The 22,345-nt window shown below is 45.5% G+C and overlaps 1 protein-coding gene across 4 annotated transcripts in view; it reads left to right on the top strand.

The window, feature by feature from the left end:
• Nucleotides 1-22,345, top strand: part of LOC106612637 (serine/threonine-protein kinase SIK3 homolog) — a 45,122-nt gene that overhangs the window by 18,749 nt on the left and 4,028 nt on the right. The window contains exons 2-22 of one of the 4 annotated variants that reach the window (XM_014213990.3): nucleotides 6,455-6,571; nucleotides 6,791-6,854; nucleotides 7,121-7,282; nucleotides 7,408-7,532; nucleotides 7,877-8,000; nucleotides 8,117-8,235; nucleotides 8,382-8,492; nucleotides 8,615-8,749; nucleotides 10,640-10,717; nucleotides 11,425-11,534; nucleotides 11,740-11,896; nucleotides 12,015-12,164; nucleotides 12,789-12,862; nucleotides 13,330-13,464; nucleotides 14,605-14,746; nucleotides 18,330-18,449; nucleotides 18,776-18,834; nucleotides 19,083-19,186; nucleotides 19,361-19,658; nucleotides 21,143-21,843; nucleotides 22,044-22,210. In XM_014213990.3, the coding sequence (XP_014069465.3) occupies nucleotides 6,455-6,571; nucleotides 6,791-6,854; nucleotides 7,121-7,282; nucleotides 7,408-7,532; nucleotides 7,877-8,000; nucleotides 8,117-8,235; nucleotides 8,382-8,492; nucleotides 8,615-8,749; nucleotides 10,640-10,717; nucleotides 11,425-11,534; nucleotides 11,740-11,896; nucleotides 12,015-12,164; nucleotides 12,789-12,862; nucleotides 13,330-13,464; nucleotides 14,605-14,746; nucleotides 18,330-18,449; nucleotides 18,776-18,834; nucleotides 19,083-19,186; nucleotides 19,361-19,658; nucleotides 21,143-21,843; nucleotides 22,044-22,210 (3,252 nt within the window). Of the gene's footprint in view, nucleotides 1-6,454; nucleotides 6,572-6,790; nucleotides 6,855-7,120; nucleotides 7,283-7,407; nucleotides 7,533-7,876; nucleotides 8,001-8,116; nucleotides 8,236-8,381; nucleotides 8,493-8,614; nucleotides 8,750-10,639; nucleotides 10,718-11,424; nucleotides 11,535-11,739; nucleotides 11,897-12,014; nucleotides 12,165-12,788; nucleotides 12,863-13,329; nucleotides 13,465-14,604; nucleotides 14,749-18,322; nucleotides 18,450-18,775; nucleotides 18,835-19,082; nucleotides 19,187-19,360; nucleotides 19,659-21,142; nucleotides 21,844-22,043; nucleotides 22,211-22,345 lie in introns of all 4 variants that reach the window. The other 3 variants (XM_082956202.1, XM_014213991.3, XM_082956203.1) reach the window with 3 other exon arrangements.

The raw sequence follows: 22,345 nt of genomic DNA, 5'->3' as shown, positions 1-22,345 counted from the left end.
TACTCCCTTCACAGAACAGCGCAAACTGGCTCTAACCAGAATAGAATGAGGAGTGGGAGGCCCCGGTGCACAACTGAGCAAGAGGACAAGTACATTAGAGTGTCTAGTTTGAGAAACAGATGCTTCACAAGTCCTCAACTGGCAGCTTCATTAAATAATACCCGAAAAACAGCAGTATCAACGTCAACAGTGAAGAGGCGACTCCCGGATGCTGGCTTCAGAGTTGCAAAGAAAAAGCCATATCTCAGACTGGCCAATAAAAGAAAAGATTAAGATGGGCAAAATAACACAGACACTGGACAGAGAAAGATTGGAAAAAACTGTTATGGACAGACAAATGTACGTTTGAGGTGTTCGGATTACAAAGAAGAACATTCGTGAGACTCAGAAAAAAATTAAAATGTGCTGGAGTGCTTGACGCCATCTGTCAAGCATGGTGGAGGCAATGTGATGGTCTGGAAGTGTTTTGGTGGTGGTAAAGTGGGAGATTTGTACAGGGTAAAAGGGATCCTTAAGAAGGAAGGCTATCACTCCATTTTGCAACGCCATGCCATACCCTGTGTTCGGTGCTTAATTGGAGCCAATTTCCTCCTACAACAGGACAATGACCCAAAGCACAGCTCCACACTATGCAATAACTATTTGGGGAAGAAGCAGTCAGCTGGTATTCTGTCTGTAATGGAGTGGCCAGCACAGTCACCGGATCTCAACCCTATTGAGCTGATGTGGGAGCAGCTTGACCGTATGGTACGTAAGAAGTGCTCATCAAGCCTATCCAACTTGTGGGAGGTGCTTCAGGAAGAATGGGGTGAAATCTCTTAAGATTACCTCAACAAATTGACAACTAGAATGCCAAAGGTCTGCAAGACTGTAATTGCTGCAAATGGATTCTTTGACGAAAGCAAAGTTTGAAGGACACTTATTATTTCAATTAAAAATCATTATTTATAACCTTGTCAACGTCTTGACTATATTTCCTATTCATTTTGCAACTCATTTCATGTATGTCTTCCTGGAAAACAAGGACATTTCTGAGTGACCCCAAACTTTTGAACGGTAGTGTATGTTTTTTTTACGTTGTTTGCAAACTGATATGTGACATGTATCCCACATGATATTATTATAGGTAAGGTTAAATCCACAAAACCAGTCTGTTTCATTTAGTTTGTGTTAACCTCCTTGTTTTATTATAACTTTTTATTCATCATTTGTATTCCGTCTTTGATATCCAGATTTTTGTTTTTGTTTTTCATATTCGACTCTCTGAGCTCTCCACGGTCATACGCTGTTATATAAAGCATGAAAGGAATTTCATGATGACAAAGTCGTCATTTGTATATGAAACTTGAAAAGTCCTCTTGTCCGCATTCCGTTGGTGTATTTGTCAGCAGCACAGTCGTGTTGTTTTAGAGTGCCTTGCCCCAAATAATCTGGTGGTGTTGTAGGCCTATTTCTCTCTCCTGTTCATTTTGTTCCTGGTTGCTAAGTCTCAGCAGTGGCGGAGTGCTATGGGTAGGTCAACAGTCTTGTGATCGCGGGGGCTATGTGACACTTCAGCTTAACTGGCTCTCTTCTGTGTCCATATCTTTCAGTGGAAAATTCCAAAGTAATGCAGGCCAGACACGTCACCCCTCCAAGTAGATTACTGTAACTATAACTGTACATCTCAAGAACCAGCCAGTAGTTCCAACTACATCTGGCTATTGAATTGAGTGTGTGAGGAAATGAGTTGCGCTAGTCATTATGATAGTGTGTCCAAACTCCTCTATTTGTGCTCAGCTTATGAGGCTTGCCAAATGATGTTCTCTCAAACATCCTGCAGGCGCCAGCTTTTATAGGCCAGCATAGCTCTCTCTTCCAGTTTTGATTTCGGCCCGATTTCCTTATTTTGAGTCCATTTGCATGGAGAGAGACTTGATGTTCCCAAAGTATTTGGGTTTGTGGCGTGAGACCGGGAGTGTGAACTCAATGCCTCATGACCTTTTTCCCTCATTTGGACTCTTCTGTTTTTACTGTGTAATACCAGTTTGTGTGTGTGTGTGGTGTTCATTCTGTGTGTGTGTGTGTGTGTGTGTGTGTGTGTGTGTGTGTGTGGTCATTCTGTGTTTGGTGTTCATTCTGTGTATGTGTAGTGTGTGGTTGTCATTCTGTGTGTGGTGTTCACTGTGTGTGTAGTGTGGTGGTTATTCTGTGTGTGTTTAGTGTGGTGGTCATTCTGTATGTGTGTGTGGTGTTCATTTGTGTGTGTGGTGTTCAATGTGTGTATTGTGTGTGTGTTTTTCAAGTGTGTCCCTGCTCCAGATGCTGGGCCTCGTACCCACAATGGGGTGGAGGGGTGCTAGAACACCGTGTGCCTGGCTCTTCCTTTTCCTGTCCGCTAGCTGGAAATGGGCCCGCAGCTTGCTCTCAGATGGCCCCATTCTATTATCTCGGCCAAGAACAGAGAGGGGGAAGAGTAGCATCAGAAATGACCACTATTCCCAGAATGTGAAGCCAGCTCACAAGGATGTTTAGGCACGTGTGAGAGCAGGTTTTGGTCTCATTCTCGACAGACCATCGCATTACACTGTTAGGCTAATTTATTCATTAGACTAAAACCTGACGTGGAGCTGACACGTCACAGTTAGTGGTAAAAGATAGCACCGTCAGAATTGATTTGATCAGCAAGGTGTCAAACTCAATTGCTGGAGGGACGTGTGTTTGCGAGGTTTCCCACCTCCCTTGTACTTGATCGATACATTTAAGGTAATTGATTAGTTAGGAACCCCTCACCTGGTTGTCTAGGTCTTCATTAGACACAAAAGGAAATAACAAAAACAAGCAAACACATGGAGTGTATTTAATTTTCAATACATTTGAAAACAATTCTAAAAACATATTTCCACTTTGTCATTATAGGGTATTGTGTGTAGATGGGTGAGAATATGTTTTTATCCATTTTGAATTCAGGCTGTAACACAACAAAATGTATTCATACTCCTTGACTTATTCCACATTACAGCCTGAATTCAAAATGGATAAAAACATATTCTCACCCAGCTATACACAATACCCTATAAGGACAAAGTGGAAATATGTTTTTAGAATTGTTTTCAAATGTATTGAAAATTAAATACTTTTTTCCCTCACTGTATGTAAATGTATTTGATCCCCTGCTGATTTTGTACGTTTGCCACTGACAAAGAAATGATCAGTCTATAATTTTAATGGTAGGTTTATTTGAACAGTGAGAGACAGAATAACAACAAAAAAATCCAGAAAAACGCATGTCAAAAATGTTATAAATTGATTTGCATTTTAATGAGGGAAATAAGTATTTGACCCCCTCTCAATCAGAAAGATTTCTGGCTCCCATGTGTCTTTTATACAGGTAACGAGCTGAGATTAAGGTGAATTCATCTCCCAGTGTCTGGTGGAAAGCAGACTGAACCAGGTTTTCCTGTAGAATTTTGCCTGTGCTTAGCTCCATTCTGTTTATTTTTTATCCCGAAAAAATCCCCAGTTCTTAACCTCTCTGGTATCATTGGGACGACAGCCAGTGAAATTGCAGGGCGCCAAATTCAAACAACAGAAATCCCATAATTAAAATTCCTCAAACATACAAGTATTATACACCATTTTAAAGATAAACTTCTTGTTAATCCAACCACAGTGTCCGATTTCAAAAAGGCTTTACGGTGAAAGCACACCATGCGATTATGTTAGGACAGTGCCTAGCCACAAGAAACCATACATACATTTTCCAGCCAAGGAGAGGACTCACAAAAGTCAGAAATAGCGATTAAATGAATCACTACCCTTTGATGATCTTCATCTGGTGGCACTCCCAGGACTCCATGTTACACAATAAATGTTCGTTTTGTTCGATAATGTCCCTCTTTTTGTCCAAAAACCTCAGTTTTGTTGGTGCGTTTAGTTCAGTAATCCAAAGGCACAAAGCGCGATCTCAACATCCAGACCAAATTGTCAAAAAAGTACAATAAAAGTTCGTAGAAACATGTCAAACGATGTTTAAAATCAATCCTCAGGTTGTTTTTGTCATAAATAATCAATATTTCAACCGGACAAAAGCTTCGTCAATAGAAAAGGAGAAACAAGAAAGGCGTGCTCCCGATCACGTGCTGGACTCATGTCTGGAAATTTCCACTGTCCACTCATTGAAAGTGCTGTATCATCCTCATTTTTTTGAGTAAAAGCCTGAAACAATGCCTAAAGACTAACCACATGTAGAAGAAGCCACAGAGATCGTGAACTGGGTCCTAAGTCTTTGCATGGTGGATGGGCTTTCAATGGAAAAACAGCCTTTCAAATTAATAGTACTTCCTGGATGGATTTTCCTCAGGTTTTTGCATGCCATATCAGTTTACTCACAGACATTATTTTAACCGTTTTGGAAACTTTAGAGTGTTTTCTATCCAAATCTACCAAGTATATGCATATCCTAGCTTCTGGGCCTGAGTAGCAGGCAGTTTAATTTGGGCACGCTTTTCATCCAAAATTTTGAATGCTGCCCCCACCCTAGTGAAGTTAACGATTACAAGCATACCCATAACATGATGCAGCCACCACTATGCTTGGAAATTTGGAGAGTGGTACTCAGTAATGTGTGTGTATTGGATTTGCCCCAAACATCATGTTTTGTATTCAGGACAAAAATGGAATTGCTGTGAAATGTTATTTTTTTTTTTCAGTATTACTTTTTTTTCACATTTTTATTTTTATTTTTTAACAATACAAAACCTACACATACAAACATCCACATCAACCCTGCCCAGAACCACCTGATCACAGCACCATCTCCAGTGCCAGTAACACTCTCCACCACAAGGCACCATGTTGTTTCTCTCTGTCGCCCACACGCACTTTCAACATTTAGATAATAAAGCATTTGACCTTTCCATTGTGTCAACGATGGGGAATTGGTTGATTTCCAGTTAGGTATATATTTTTTTCAAGATTATTGATGAGAAACGAATCGCCCAACCCATTGGGTATCTGACTGCACCCTCGTCTTGAAATAGGCAGACAGATGGATTGTAGTACCTTATTGCAAACAGGATGCATGTTTTGGAATATTTGTTATTCTGTACAGGCTTCTTTCTTTTCACTCTGTCAATTAGGTTAGTATTGTGGACTAACTACAATGTTGTTGATCCGGCCTCAGTTTTCTCCTATCATAGCCATTAAACTCAAACTGTTTTAAAGTCACCATTGACCTCATGGTGAAATCCCTGAGCGGTTTCCTCTCCGGCAACTGAGTTGGGAAGGACACCTGTATCTTTGTGGTAACTGGGTGTATTGGTACACCATCCAAAGTGTAATTAATAACTTCACCATGCTCAAATGGATATTCAATGTCTGCTTTAAAAAAAAATATATATATATATATATATATATATATATATATTACCCATCTACCAATTAGGTGCCATTCTTTGTGAGGCATTGGAAAACCTCCCTGGTCTTTGTGGTTGAATCTGTGTTTGAAATTCACTGCTCGACTGAGGGACCTTACAATTATCTGTATGTGTGGGGTACAGAGATGAGGTAGTCATTAAAAAATCATGTTGCACAAAGAGTGAGTCCATTGAACTTATTATGTGCATTGATGAGGACATTATTTCTGAACTTATTCAGGCTTGCCAGAACAAAGTGGTGGAATACTTATTGACTCAAGACATTTCGTATTTCATTTCTTATTAATTTTGAAAAACATAATTCCACTTTGACATTGTGGGGTATTTAATTCAATTTAAATTCAGGCTGTAACAAAACAAAATGTGGAAAAAGTCAAGGGGTGTGAATACTTTCTGAAGGCACTGTAGCCCTCAAGGAATTGAGTTTGACACGCCTGGATTGTATATGCTGACCTGTTATTTCAGTGCCATTATGTTAGTTAACCCCTCCCCTAAGGTCTCTGACACCTGAAGCGTTGTCAATGTCAGGTTAGCTGGGGGGCTCAGCTTAGTTGTAGGCGCACGCCCCTTGTTGGGTCTTTGACAGGCACTAGGCTATTTATAAAATCCATGTCTTATTTATTATATGATGAACATGTTAGGCTAATTCCTAGAACCTATAAGGAAAATTCCCTGGCTTTTGCGGATGGTGTGAGATGAGAGAGGTGGGAATCTTTGTTTTCTTTGTCTCAGTATTGGTGTTTCTGTGCATCTGACAATCAGCCAAAGGAAGTAACTGATTGTCTGATATGAATACTCAGGCTGAGTTCCAAATGGCACCCTATTACCTATACAGTGCACTACCTTTAGTGCAGTAAATAGGGAATAGGGTGCCACTGTGTCCCTGATCAGTGCTCTGACTTTGACTTCCTGTTGATGAGTCGAGTATGGTCACTCATTGATGAGTCATTTTGCTCAAATGGTTTTGGTTCGCTTGAAATGGTTCAATAGATATCTTGTACTAACTCCCACTCCATTGTCTTTCTCTCTCTGTTCAGGTGGCCATCAAAATAGTGGACAAGACCCAGCTGGACGATGAGAACCTGAAGAAGATCTTCAGGGAGGTGCAGATCATGAAGATGCTGAGGCACCCCCACATCATTCGTCTCTACCAGGTCAGTAGATCACAGCTTCCGGTTGGAGTTTGCCCTAAGTACAGATCTAGGATCCCCAACCATAACCTTAACTGTTTGTATGGTGAATGCAAATCTGACCCAAGATCAGTGTCTACAGGCAACTTCACCCTAAACCGGATCCACACTGCTGATGCCGTGTGTTTGGTGATGTTGACTGCAGCTGTTATATTGTCAATGTGAATGTCTGTCTGTCATCAGGTAATGGAGACCGAGAGGATGATCTACCTGGTAACAGAGTATGCCAGTGGCGGGGAGATTTTTGGTAAGTATGTCTTTTGTAGTGAGCCATTGTCTTTTTGTATGCTCACATAGTCACATTTGACCTCTCCACTTGTGCACAATTGTATGGTTTACTACCTATGTCAATGGCTCTGACTAGTGACTGTCTGTTTGTCTGTGATCCTGGGTTTGACGTCATTGTTTCAATGGGATGTGAATTGGTGGAGCTCGGGGAAATGCAAAGCAAAACCCCTGTAAAAGGCAAATTAACTGAATTTGAACTTTGGCCTCTCACCTGTCTGTGTTCAGACCACCTGGTGGCCCACGGCAGGATGGCGGAGAAGGACGCGCGGCGGAAGTTCAAGCAGATCGTGGCGGCCGTCCACTTCTGCCACTGCCGCAACATCGTCCACCGAGACCTGAAGGCCGAAAACCTGCTCCTGGACCACAACCTCAACATCAAGATTGCAGGTATAGTTTTTCACTTGAATTCTAGGAGTGTGTTGGGGTAGATCACAGAAAGAGAAGGTTGATTTTTTCCCCTCGCTTATCTCCCTTCTTTTTTTTCTCTCTCTCTTTCTCTCTGTCCATGGTAGACTTTGGCTTCAGTAACCTGTTCTCCAGAGGCCAGCTACTAAAGACCTGGTGTGGGAGTCCTCCCTATGCTGCCCCAGAGCTCTTCGAAGGGAAGGAGTACGATGGACCCAAAGTGGACATCTGGGTCAGTGTCCTAGTCTTAGTAATCCTAGTTCCTATAAGAAACAACCACAGCTACTCCTCATAGCCTACACTGGACCATGGCTATGTCCCAATTCACACTTCCCGGCATAGATTTAACAACGGTCGACATTCCTTCCAGCCCATACTTACACCCCCAATCCAGTGCTTTCAAATCCAAGACAGGGAATGTGTCTATGCCCACTTTTGGAAAAGGGTGGAGAATCTCACCTATGAGGGATTACTCCTCCTCATCCTCTTTCTCTCTCTCTCTCTCTCTCTCTCTCTCTCTCTCTCTCTCTCTCTCTCTCTCTCCCTCTCTCTCTCTCTCTCTCATTCTCTGTGTAGAGTTTGGGCGTGGTGCTGTATGTTCTGGTGTGTGGTGCCTTGCCGTTTGACGGCAGCACCCTCCAGAACCTGAGGGCCCGGGTGCTGAGCGGGAAGTTCCGCATCCCCTTCTTCATGTCCACAGGTGAGACCCGATGCCAGCACTAGGACCTTGCAAGTTGAAACAATGGTGTCTTCTACGGGGTCTGACTGGCTGCTGTGAGGTGTGTTGCTCTTCTGACGCCATGTTCTGTCTGACAGACTGTGAGTACCTGATCCGACACATGCTGGTGCTGGAGCCCAGTAGACGCCTCTCCATGGAGCAGATCTGTAAGAACAAGTGGATGAAGCAGGGAGACCCCGACCCAGAGTTTGAGAGGGTGAGTTCCCGACCTCTGGGTCCATCGAGCTGCTTTTGGATGATCTGGCAAGACTGCTCTGACCCATTGTCTTTGATTTCAATGGACTCAATGAAGAATGGACCCAACGTTTTAATGGATTTTCTGTCTCTGTCTCTCTCTCTCAGTTGATAGTGGAATGTGAGCAGGTGAAGTCTGAGCGGGAGACAGAGCTCATCAACGAGCAGGTGCTGATGGCCATGTCTGAGATGGGACTGGACCGCGAGCGCACACTCCAAGTGGGACCAACACACACACACTAGACACAATATTGTTGCAGTAGACAAACGCTGTTGTGCATATGAAATGCCATTGGCTAACGGTTTTCTTGTTTCACCCCTCTTTCGCCCGTTCTCTCCAGTCTCTGCATACTGATGCGTACGATCACTACAGCGCCATCTACAGCCTGCTCTCTGACCGCCTGAAGAAACACAAGACCCTGCGCGTGGCCCCACCCACGCCCCGCCCCATTGGCTACCCTCTCAACGCTGTACAGGTAGCCTTTGCCCCTCGGATCTACAGATTCTAAGGAATCTGATTTGGTTGGTTACTAAGATTATATGGAACGGATACCATATCATGGTTTAGTTATACAATTAGCTGTCTTTTTGGGGGTTAGAAGTATATAATGTGTGGAGCAAACTGGCCTAATGTAGTTCTCCCCTCCCCCTTCCGTCGGTTCACTCTCGCACCTTTCTCCAGTAGTCACTACTTTACCTCAGATGCCTTTGTACTTCAGTGAATGATGAAGCCTACAAGAGAGGAATGGAAACGTCTCGTTGCAGCCAAGGACACGTCACTAACATCAGAGCCATTCAAAGGAAAGCGCGATGTTTTAGCGAAATTTGATAGTTGTCTTTGACAACGAAGGAACTGAGTAGAAAGCTTGGGCTCCCAAATGGCGCAGGGGTCTAAGGCACTGCATCTCAGTGCTTGAGGCGTCACTGGAGACACCCTGGTTCGATTCCAGGCTGTATCACCACCAGCCGTGATTGGGAGTCCCATAGGGCAGCGCACAATTGGCCAAGCGTCGTCCGGGTTTGGCCGGTGTAGGCCGTCATTGTAAATCATTTCTTAACTGACTTGCCTAGTTAAAGGTTAGAAAAATACAAATAAAATACTGCGGTTTAATCAAATGGCAACCATTAGCTGCTTTACTACCGACAACGTTACCGGTCAAGCCCAATTGTTTGCCTATTTAACTAAACCTGTGCCATCTGAGGTGAAGAGGAGGATTGCCGGTACTACGATAGGGTGGCAGATATGGGCGCCAAAGACCTCCGGCCATTTAATCTGGTTTAGGGCAAAGGTTTCGAAATCGTTGCCCAAAATCCATATCCATGAATTAATCTGACTCTGGGTAAGTAGAAGGGCTGCCTTCATTTCCAAAATCTCATAATTCTGGGTAAATCATTAAGAGCTTTCCACACCTGACACCTGGATAGTGCAACATTTTCCCATTTATTCCTAAAAAAAATCCTCAAGCTCTGTCACATTGGCTAATGATCATTGCTAGACAACCGTTTTCAGGTCTTGCCATAGGTTTTCATGCAGATCTGTCAAAACTGTAACTCGACCACTCAGGAACATTCACTTGGTAAGCAACTCCAGTGTAGATTTGGCCTTGTGTTTTAGGTTATTATCCTGCTGAAAGGTGAATTTGTAGTGTCTGGTGGAAAGCAGACTGAACCAGGTTTTACTCTAGGATTTTGCCTGTGCTTAGCTCCATTCTTTTTTTCCTTTTTTTTTTTTTCAATGTTCTTTTTTTTTTTATCCCCAGTCCTTTACGAATACAAGCATGCCCATAACATGATGCAGCCAACACTATGCATGAAAATGTGCAGAGTGATACTTAGTAATGTGTTGTATTGGATTTTCCCTAAACATAACACTTTGTATTCAGGACAAAAGGTGAATTGCTTTGCCACATGTTTTGCAGTATTACTTTAGTGCCTTGTTGCAAATACGATACATGTTTTGGAATATTTTACTCTGCACAGGCTACCTTCTTTTCACTGTCAGTTAGGTTAGTATTTTGGAGTAACTACACTGTTGATCCATCCTCAGCTTTCTCCTATCACAACCATTAAACTCTGTAACTGTTTTAAAGTCACCATTGGCATCATGGTGAAATCCCTTAGAGGTTTCCTTCCTCTCCGACAACTGAGTTAGGAAGGATACCTGTATCTTTGAAGTGACTAGGTGTATTGATACACCATCCAAAGTGTAATTAACTTCACCATGCTCAAACCATCCGTTACGTTGAGGTGAACGGAGTGACCCACATCCCCCTATCAGCAGGCCAGAGCAGATTGCTAGCCAATCAGGTTGATCATTGAGTGACCTTAGCTGTGTGTTTGTGTGTTCGCATGTCTTTTTCCTGCAGACGGATCAGCAGGGTAATCCCGTTAGCATGAATGTCCCTCACGTCCAGTTGATCAACCCAGAGAACCAGATCGTTGAGGTTAGTGAGTCCACCCACATCCATTTCACAATCCTGCAATGCAGCTGCTCTAGTGACACTGACATGGTGGCCTGTTTGCTATGATCGCTTTAAGCTTAGCCTCCTGGCACACTTCTTTAAAGTCCAAGACAGATGTTTTTTTATCTCGATACAAAATAATTTCTGGGTAACAATTTAAGTACTGTACTGCGATTGTTTTCAATTAAACGGTCAAAAAGAAACAAAAATAGCTTTTTTAGCAAAGAGCAATTTCTCAAGCAAGAATTTTGCTGAGACTGTGGTCTAAACTAGCTGTTGTTGGCAGTGACGTTTGGGACTCTCTATCTTATTGGTCTATTAGGTAATTTACCAGGCAGGCCAGAACTCCATCCCACCTAAACAGGCAGAAATTTCAGGCGTTCTTTTCAAACAGCTATTACACTAAAAGGACATTATCATAATTTTCACAATTTCACAGTATTATTCCAACCTCATAATGTGGAAATATATAAAACTGCACTGGGCCTTCTTAAGTAGGAATTTAAGAACTTTTTATCTAGACTGCACAGCAATTGTGTTGTTTTGTGGGATCCTACATTAATATAACCCTGTGATTCACATATATCCAACTCTGAATTACTCAGATACACACTGGCGTACCACATACACAAATGCAGAAACGAATGCATTGTTACACATACAGATATTGTTTGTCCTTTGCTGTGTAGCCGGACGGAAACATGGCCCTGGACAGTGATGATGCAGAGGAGCCGTCTCCAGAGGCCATGGCTCGCTACCTGTCCATGAGGCGTCACACGGTGGGCGTCCCAGACCCCAGGTACTGTATTCACCTTGTCTCCTGTCTGTCTGGCCGTTTGTCTGGCCGTCTTTTATCTGTGTGTGTGTGTGTGTGTGTGTGTGTGTGTGTGTGTGTGTGTGTGTGTGTGTGTGTGTGTGTGTACATGTGTGTACATGTGTGTACATGTGTGTACATGTGTGTACATGTGTGCTTGCATCTCCTTGCTGACTGTGTTCTCTATCAGGACGGAGATGCAGGAGGAGCTGCAGAAGCTGCCCCCTGGGTTCCCCCGTGTGGCCCCCCAGCCCCCCTTCCCTATGCCCCCCACCATGGGCCACATGCACACACTGATGCCCACCCAGAACCCACACCTGCAGCCCACACAGCAGCTGGAATACAAGGTGAGGGATCAGAAAGTGTGTGTGTGTGTGTGGTATGACAGAGTATAGTTATATAGTCCATGTATATTTATATATGTGTGGGCCAAACTGATGTCCCTCCCGCTCACTGTCCCTCCAGGAGCAGTCCCTGCTGCAGCCCCCTACCCTGCAGCTGCTGAATGGCATGGGACCCCTGGGCCGCAGGGCCTCGGATGGTGGGGCCAACATCCAGCTGCACGCCCAGCTACTGAAGAGGCCACGGGGACAGTCCCCTCTGGTCGCCAACCCTGTGAGTTCCTGCCCTCCCAATGTTTGTGTGTGTGTGTGTGTTGAACTGGATTCAAATGCATGTGTATTTCTTATTTAAATACTTATTTTCTGTGTATAATGTAAATATAAATAAATAATGTAGTCGGAATCAACTATTTTCAAATAATTTCCTATTAAATGCCAACTATTTGAAAATATAAATATAATATAAATACTGGGTTCATGGGAGTATTTATTTGAAAATACACTGTGTATTTGAGTATTTTCAAATACATGCCATTACTTTCCCAGTGTATTTCCAAATACATCCCAATATTCAACTACTTTTTTAAAAAGTACTTCCAAATGCCTTTGACAGTTATTGAGATATCCTAAATAGCATTTAAGCCCAGGTCACTTAAGAGTATAGTTTTTGTCTAGTCCAGTCTAATATGCCATGTACTCTGTCAGTGCCTATGTACCTGCTCTGTCAGTGCCTATGTACCTGCTCTGTCAGTGCCTATGTACCTGCTCTGTCTACTGAGGTGACAGTGGTTTTATACACCCCCCACCTGTTTTCAGAGTGTCACTGTCCAACATTGTTTTTCCTCATCATGTTCTCTCTCTCTCCTTGTCCCGTTCTCCCTCTCCCTCCCTCTTGCAGCACCCCATCCCGGCTGTGGCTCCTGTGGATGAGGAGGGTTCTGACGGGGAGCCCGACCAGGAGGCGGTGCAGAGGTAAGCCTAGGAGGGTGACGGGGACAGGGGGGCTTTGGAGCGTGACCGTAGAAGCGCTGGTGTTCCAGGGTTACTGGGAGTCGAGATGCAAGTAGGCTGCAGCACTGCTTTCTGCCACCTGGGGACCTGGCCACTGTTGTTCCGGTGCCCCCCTCTCATCACGCAACTGACTTTCATAAGGCGATCAATCAACTCCTCTCCAACTTCTACCAAATCTACCTCTCTAAATCTCCTCTTAAAATATCTCTCTCTCTCATTTCAAATTATGCCGCCAAATTATCCCGCCACGGCTTCGCTTACACTAAGCTTGCTCAAACAATCCAATCCTCAAATTGGAACGGGGGGTTGTGGGCGTTATCTGATGTGTAATTCGTCCTGCCTGAAGGAAGGGGGAGAGTTTTCCCCCTCCCCCAATGAGGACAGAGAGCTGACCAGTGCTGCTTCCTGTCTCCCTCCCCGCGGCCCAGGTACTTGGCGAACCGCTCCAAGCGGCACACGACGCACGCGCTCATGAGCACGGCACACGGCGGTGAGCCGCTGGCAGACTCGCAGAGGCCCCAGGGCTCCCGGCAGAGGGGGTGGGCCCCGGAGCAGCACTGCCGGTGAGGGGCCCCACACTGAGGCTGACAGACAGACACCCCGCCCCAGGACAGGGGGGGCATGCATGAGCCCTGACCCACAGCAACGAGGGAGCAGGGACAGTACCTAGAGATAGGGACACAAGCACTAAAGACGCACAGACACACATACACCCCCTTCACTGAGCCAAAAGTCCTCACTGGGGGGGGGGGGGGATGCATGGGCCCCAGCATTCAAAGGGGCACAGGAACTTAGGAGACATTCACAGAGACACATATTCTCACGCTATAATGAGCTGAAAGTCCACACCGGGGGGGGGGGGGGGGGGGGCGGCATGTATGGGCTCCAGCCAGCACACAGGAGCAGGGACCTGGACCCCATTGCAACATGCAGGTTACACTATGACAGTCACCAGCTTGAAGCATACGACATGAGGACTTCTAGTGATCCACGGGTAGGTTAGGTAACAGAGCCTTGCGCCGGGCTCCGAGTTCTCCTGAGCTGCAGGTCAGCCGTTGGACAGTCTGGGTTGTGGAGAAGTTGCCATCTCATTGGCTGAGGACAGATATTATCAAGCGTCTCAGAGTAGGAGTGCTAATCTAGGATCAGCTCCCCATCTAATCTCGTTCATTGTGATCTTACCCGACAAAACTGATCCTAAATCAGCACTCTGAGACGTTTGATACATGTGGCTGGTCTTCTGATACTGACTGAACACGTTCAGTTCCGTTTAGGAGAAACATCTTTATTAGAATTATTCCAAGCTGTTCGTTCTACAGCCAGTTTGAGTCAGCCTAGCTATTCTCCGATTTTTCTAGCTAGCTATTCTCGGTATAGAATTTATTTTGCTTGTTTGACTGCAACTGAAGTACGCATCAGGTATTGGATTCTCCAAATGACCTTGTCGATCAGGTCTTGGTTTGGACTGGGTATGACTACACAGTGACGCAGTCCTGCTGTGTGTTGCTGTGGATCCTCTGTTCAATGTTCTAGGATCAGCTGACATTATGATGATGCAGAGAGACCAGAGGAGCTCATGTAAATGTGATTTTTCATTCTTTCATTTTTCTGTCTGTATGCGACTTCACCTCTGTATCCATTTCTATGTATGTCTGGCTCCTGTCTATGTGTCTGTTTGTTTGCGGCTCTGCGCTTCTCCCCAGGTCCATCTACAAGGACTGTAACACCCTGCACTTGCCCATGGAGCGTTTCTCCCCTGTGAGGCGCTTCTCCGATGGGGCCACCACCATCCAGGCCTTTAAGACCCACCTGGAGAACAGCAGCCTCATCAGGCAGCTCAAACAGGTACTGTACACCCCCACCTGGTACATACAGTGCATTCGGGAAGTATTCAGACCCCTTGACTTTTTCCACATTTTGTTATTACAGCCTTATTCTAAAATGGATTAAATAAACACAAATCCTCGTTAATCTACACACTACACCTCATAATGACTAAGTGAAAACAGATTTTCACATATCTTTACAAATGAATGAAAAATAGAAAACAGATACCTTATTTACGTAAGTATTCAGTCCCTTTGCTATAAGACGTGAAATTGAGCTCAGGTGCATCCTGTTTACTTTGATCATCCTTAAGATGTTTTTACAACTTGATTTGAGTCCACCTGTGGTAAATTCAATTGACTGGACATGATTTGGAAAGGCACACACCTGTCTATATAAGCTCCAAAGTTGACAGTGCATGTCAGAACAAAAACCAAGCCATGAGGTCGAAGGAATTCCGAGACAGGACTGTGTCGAGGCACAGATCTGGGGAAGGGTAACAAAAAATGTCTGCACCATTGAAGGTCCCCAAGAACATAGTGGCCTCCATTATTCTTAAATGGAAGAAGTTTGGAACCACCAAGACTCTTCCTAGAGCTGGCCGCCCAGCCAAACTGAGCAATCGGGGGAGAAGGGCCTTGGTCAGGGAGGTGACCAAGAACCCGATGGTCATTCTGACAAAGATCCAGTGTTCCTCTGTGGAGATGGGAGAACCTTCCAGAATGACAACCATCTCTGCAGCACTCCACCAATCAGGCCTTTATGGTAGAGTGGCTAGATGGAACCCACTCCTCAGTAAAAGGCACATGACAGACCGCTTGGAGTTTGCCAAAAGGCACCTAAAGGACTCAGACCATGAGAAACAAGATTCTCTGGTCTGATGAAATCAAGTTTAAAGTCTTTCGGGACAAGTCTTTGAATGTCCTTGAGTGACCCAGCCAGAGTCCGGACTTGAACCCTATCGAACATCTCTGGAGAGACCTGAAAATAGCTGTGCAGCAACGCTCCCCATCCAACCTGAAAGAGCTTGCGAGGATCTGCAGAGAAGAATGGGAGAAACTCCCCAAATACAGGTGTGCCAAGCTTGTAGCGTCATACCCAAGAAGACTCGAGGCTGTAATCGCTTCCAAAGATTCTTCAACAAAGTACTAAATAAAGGTTCTGAATACTTATGTAAATGTAATATTTCCATTTTTTTTATACATTTGCAAACATTTCTAAAAACCGGTTTTTGCTTTGTCATTATGGGGTATTGTGTGTAGATTGATGAGTGAAAAAAACAATGAAATCTCTTTTAGAAACAGTCAAGGGTTCGGAATACTTTCTCAAAGCACTGTATCTCACAGCCTCCCGAAAGACATAGCATTTTTATGTTTTCTTCTTTCACGAGAGACTAGTCCTGAGAGACTAGTCCTTACCCCCTAACTGCAGCTCCTAAGCATAGCCCTGCCTTACCCCGTACCTGCTCCAATGTATCTACCTGCTGCTCCTACGTAGGTGCCCAGACTGCCCACTAGTGTGAATGCCCCACAAGCCTCCCTTGATGTCATCCACTTACTTTCAAACCACTTTGTTTTCCTACACAGTGAAAGGACAGATTTAGATACTGAGCCTCTTTAGAGAAGATTCAGTGTAGAGTCAGTGTGTACATCTCCACTTTGTACTGTCCTGGTGTTTTAATGACTGACTCCCTGACGTCCTCTATCGTCATACTAAACTGTCTGGCCTCACTGGAAAGTATTTTGTTAATGCATCCGGGGAAAAGAGCAGGTCTTACCGGTGATTCAATTAATACCTTTGTCACAATAGAATCACTTGCATACGCACATTGCTAGATAGCTTGTCAAGTGCTCTACTTTTGCCTCTGGAAGTTCCAGGTGGTGTGAAACACAGGAACTGGCTCTCCATTGAGATCCCATCAGTTGAAAGGCCTCTTGTAATTCTCATTCTCTCAAATCCGCTGGTCCTTAGTTCCCCTACCCACCTGATCCTGCTGGTCCTGCCTTAACCCGTACCTACCTGCTCCATTGTATCGACCAGTGTAGAGACACCAAAACACAGGTTTATTCTTGTTTAGTCTGTGTACTTAAAGACCCCTCCCTCCCATCCATCTTTTTTTCCAGAAGCCATACCATTCTACCATTCTCCGAAACCAAGGACATTTTTAATTTTCTGCTTTTCATTCAATGTGTCTCCATGTAAAGAACAAGTCATCAATGTTCTTTTTTTTCATCTTTTTTTATCCAGCTTTTTTCGACATTCTGTCACCTGCACCTCTACACAACGCCGAGGCTGGCTGAACTATATTGAAATATGTAAAGACTTAACACATTTTTTTTTTTTTTTCTTTTTTTTTTTGCATTGCTCTGCAGTCTACAATACTTCTTTGGGTAAGCACTGCAGCTCCTAAGCATTGTCCTGCCTTACCCCTTACGCTTCTGTTTCATTCTATCTTCCTTCTGCACCTAAGTGTGCAGGCACTTGATGTAATCCACTTATTCCCACTTAACCTTCAATTAGTTTGATTCCATACACAAGGACAGATTGTGCAGTGTTGGATTGAAACACTGAACTGCTTTAGCAATATAGTCAGTATGTAATAGACACAGATCCAAGGTGGGGGCATCAAGAGTTTCAGCAGGTTCGAGGATATTGGGATTGGCCTAAGGGTGCTGATGTCACTGGGGTGGTAATTTACATTTACATTTTACATTTTAGTCATTTAGCAGACGATCTTATCCAGAGCGACTTACAGTAGTGAATGCATACATTTCATAATTTTTTTCTCCGTACTGGTCCCCCGTGGGAATCGAACCCACAACCCTGGCATTGCAAACACCATGCTCTACCAACTGAGCCACACGGGGTTAATTAGGGGTAATCCCACAGACTCAAGTTTGGGATGGTGTTATGGTGAGAGTAAACACTAGGCTGTTGGGTCACGGGGGTGAGCGTCAATACAAAACAAGCTGCCATTGATGTCACCAGCAACTCTGCCCTCGGTCACAGCTAAAGTCATTACGCCAGAACCAAATCCGCTAGCCTTGTCCCAGATCTGTTTGTGCTATTATGTCAACTGTTTGTCATGCCAAAATGATAGCACAAACAGGTCTGGGACCAGGCTAGATATTAGCTAATCGATTTAACAGTTTAATGTCAAGGCTGTGATGAGAGACTAGCGCTAGAGAGGTGGCGGAGGGATCTCCAAGGTCATTGTAGCAGTGCACAACAAGGCAGTAGGGAAAATTCTCTATTGATGATTTCAGAACCGGTCTGTATTATGGAGTTAACAGCCATTTTAGAAGTGTAAGGAAGGACAACATGCCTTACATACAAACCTCATAGACTCTGAAATGGATTCAATTTAATTCAAAAAGCTTTATTCCCCATCCAATATACATAGGAAGGAAAAGGCCTTTTTGACATGCGACAAAGAATTGATTTGAATGTCTTTTATTGTTGTGTTATCGTCGGATGGGGTATTCAAGTGAAAGTGACCACAAATAATGCTATTCCTTATATTTCAGGTTCCACTGTCTTTCTTTGTGTGGTCTCTAACAACAATATGTTTGTTGTGTGTTTGTGCGCGTATGTGTACCAGGAGTGTGAGCAGCTGCAGAAGATGTACGCTTGCCCCCAGGACGAGCGGCTGCTTGAGCACACACAACAACAGCATTTCCTGTACCAGCAAGAGCAGCAGATTCTACACCAGCAGATACAGGTCACTGTGACACACACACACACACACACACACACACACACACACACACACACACACACACACACACACCACACACACACAGAGAAAGACACAGACACACATACTCACACACTGCATGGTTTGTATCAGCTGGAGCAGCGTTTTCTATACCAGCAGATGCAAGTCACTTTGAGCCTGGGACATTTCTGTCCCCATCTCTTCTCTCTCTGAAAGACAGTCACACACTGGGAAATGCAGGTCGATGTGACACAAACACCGTAAACACATGCCATTATGCGTTCCTAAATTGCTTTTCCATTAGCTGAATCTTTCTCTCCATTCTGCAGGCCCTGTCTTTGGGACACGGAGACTGCCAGCCCAGTCACCTTACCCACCAGCTCCAGAGGTGAAAACACCACACACACACCCTGAGTTGTCAACACCCGCACACTCTGAGCAAGAGACTGATGATACTCATTAGTGACTAAAAACAAGCATTTATTTTTATGCACACGGGTTCAAAGGAACACACTCTATGGCAATAGTCTGCTCTGGTGCAGCTCAGAGACGCTCCACCAACAAGCCAGGCTTTTGTGCCGCTCTATTGATTTTAAGTGTTATTTACATCCCTGTCTGTTCTCTCCCTTCCCTCAGGTTGCATATCCAGCCCTCCAGCCCACCGCCTACACATCCCAACAACCACCTTCTCAGACAGCCGAATCAGAGTCCCCCTCCAACAGCGATGATGCAGGGGCATGGTGAGTTCTAACTCCACCCCTTATTCTTACTTGTCTTTTTATTGGACTAAAGGACTGAATGATCAGTCAATATGACAAATGATCCCTTATTAGGACGTAGTGATGGTTGACATAACCTGTTTGTAGGTATATTAGCTCTCTCCTGACTGACTGATCTCTCCCTCCTACCCCCAGGTGTACCATCAGCGGTGCAGTACCAGCACGCCCCCGCCCTCTACCAGCGCTCCAGCGGGAGTCCCCCCCCTTGCGGCCTCCGCCCCGTCACCCTGCCCCCCCAGCAGCAGCAGCCCTGCTCCTCTTCCCGTGGGGGGGGCATCCCCATGCCCCAGCAGCAGGTGACTATCCAGGTGCAGGAGGTGGAGCTGGGAGGGGGTGGGGCCCTGCAGCGCCAGCAGCAGGCTTTCCTTTCCACGCCGTGCTCCCACCGGGTCCTGGGGAAGCAGCTGAGCGCAGACAATGCCGAGACCCACAGGTGACCCTCACGCTGCCTGTGTGGCTGACCCGTCATGGCTGTTTCCCTTTGCACTTTTGATTTGATTTTTTATTTTCCCTCCATCACTTTTCTTAAACTTTCATGTTCTTCAACTCTGTGTTTTGGACTTTCTCGCATGTCCTCACACTGTCAATACCTCCATTTCATCTATTTTTCCACCCCGCCAATTTTTTTCCCCGTCATCTTCAGTTATTGTAGATTTCAGTCTCTCATACCTCAGTCAACCCTAGGAAGCCATGTTCCTGAAGCCCAAAACTCACTCATAATACAGTTTTATAAACCGTGTTGCCCGTGGTGTACATATTTTTGGGCTTGTATTATTGGGGGGTGGGATTTAGAGGCAGCATGGGATGCGTCCTAAATGGCAGCCTATTCCTTATATGCTGAACTTCTTTAGACCCTGTGCCCTGGTCAAAAGTAGTCTATATAGCAGGGGTGTCAAACAAATGGACCCGTGAGCCCATTCAATCCGGCCCTTTCGAAAAACGAAAGCTAGACAGTCAGGGAGCATAAAAAAATCCAAAATGCAATGGATAGAGGTTATGTTATCTTTTGCACTTTTTGACTGCGAGGAAATATAATCTAATATTAAGTGTGGCCCTCGGGACCTCTGTGAAGACCGAATGCAACCTGCGGGACGAAATTAGTTGTTTTACGCCCCTGCTATTCAGGGACAACAGGGTCTAACACCAGATAGGTTAGTGGATTTCAGACAAATTCTTGTGGGTTTTTACATTGAGAAATACCACTGTTACCAAAGTGTTTTGATTACCCCCAAAAAACCTACTTGGCTGAAAAGGAAGCCATCCCGTCACCGCTGATTCCTCCACTGAGATTGGCTGACTAAATGGACGTAGGTGGTGGGATGACTGCTAGTAGTAGGAGTGTCCCTTCCAGCTGGTAGCAACACTGTAGGAACTAGGAATTCCTATACCCAACAGTCTGTGTGTTGTATTTCTATGTTTAGCCTAGACCACGTTCACTGAGAGGGGGTGACAAGCTTGGTGGTTACCTCATCATTTGATTTTCCTGTCATTTCCTCTGGCAAAGCAACAGAATTTGTGTGTATTTGAGGTTGTCACTCAATACCATGACTGCTTGCACACCCTTCAGTGGACTTGTGAACCTTTAATCTGGAAGGCTTCTGTGCTAATTATCACCCATAATAGTGGGTCATACTGTTGTATTTAAGATGTAGAATTGTATTGTCGTGTCAGAATCACGTAGACATATTTGTGTTTTGTCATACTTCTCATACTGTTCATAACTCATTTCATTTTAATACTACTACTAATAATAACTGGCATTTATTTCTTGTATACTTCCTTAATCCAAAATATTTCATCTCAATGGTGTATTTGTTTTTTCCCTTTCAGAAGTATTTGCATTGGATGATACATTTTGTTGCAGCATATAAACTGACTCTTCCCCTGCTCTTCCCTGGTCCCTCCCTCCCCCCCCAGTCGCAGCCTCGGACGGTTCAACACATACGACCAGGCCGCCTTCAACCCCCATCTGTTCGGCGAGGGCTCTCGGCCATCGGGGGTAGTGGGGGGCTACAACCCCTACCTCCAGGGGACCTCCCTCAAGGTGCCAGGGATGGAGGGCTACCAGGGTGGGGTGGTCGGTGGCGCTGGAGGCGGGGGCTACGGGAGCCCCTCTGCCCTGCAGCAGGCTCTCCTCTCCCCCACCCCCTTGGAGTACCGGCCCCAGCAGCACGTCACCCCCACCCTACAGGGTCTCCTCTCCCCCCGCCACTCCCTGACGGGCCACGCCGACCCCCGCCTGCCCCCCCAGGACCTGGCCTCCCTGCTGAAGAGGCCGAGCCCTCGGCCGGCACCCCCCACTTCCCCCAACGTGCCCCAAGACTACACGGAAATGCTGCTGCTGCGCCAGCTCGGCCAAGGGGAGTCTCTGGAGCCGGGAAGCCCCTACCACCACCTCCTCCAGATCAGGCCCCCAGACGTCCAGCCCCCCAGCCTGCCCCACTCAGAGAGCATGGAGGAGGATGACCTGCCACCTGGCTACCATGAGGGCCTCCTGGCCAAAGCCCAAGGCTGTGGGGACGGCCATGACCTGCTTGGCCCCCCCCAGGGAGGGACGCCCCCCTACAACTCCCCCACACACAGACACGGCTACATCAGGAGCACCACCACAACCAGAGGTAAGAGCCAAGCAGGCTCAACCGTAGAAATAGAAGGACTATTTAGATTCTATTTCTATGGTGTCAAACAGCTTTCACATCCCTGTATGCTGATATTCACATGCTTTTTACACATTCCTGCTTCGGTCACACAAGCTACATTCTATGTTGTTAACTTAGCAACTTCAGTAATCCCTCCCTCCCTCTCTTCCCCCTTCCAGACAATGAGCATGTTGACTGCAGGACCCAGGGGCAGCAGGTTATGGAGCAGGGCGTGCCTGACCGTAACGGAGTGGGCTACTCCACCAGGGGCCCCCAGGGGGATGGCTATCGGCCCCGGGGCCAGCTACAGCGCCACCACACCATCCAGACCTGCGACGACGCCTATGTGAGTCTCTCACGGTGCCATAATGTGCTCCGTTTGGGACCTCAGAAATAGAATCTACAGAATCTCTCAGCCTCTTGTGTAGCTCACAAAGGATTGGATAGGTTCAATGGATAGGTCTTAGTTTACCTAGCCTAT

Source organism: Salmo salar, chromosome 09, assembly GCF_965601325.2.
Source record: "Salmo salar chromosome 09, fSalSal1, whole genome shotgun sequence".
Classification (NCBI taxonomy): Eukaryota; Metazoa; Chordata; class Actinopteri; order Salmoniformes; family Salmonidae; genus Salmo; species Salmo salar.
This window is presented reverse-complemented; position numbering and strand designations above follow the sequence as displayed.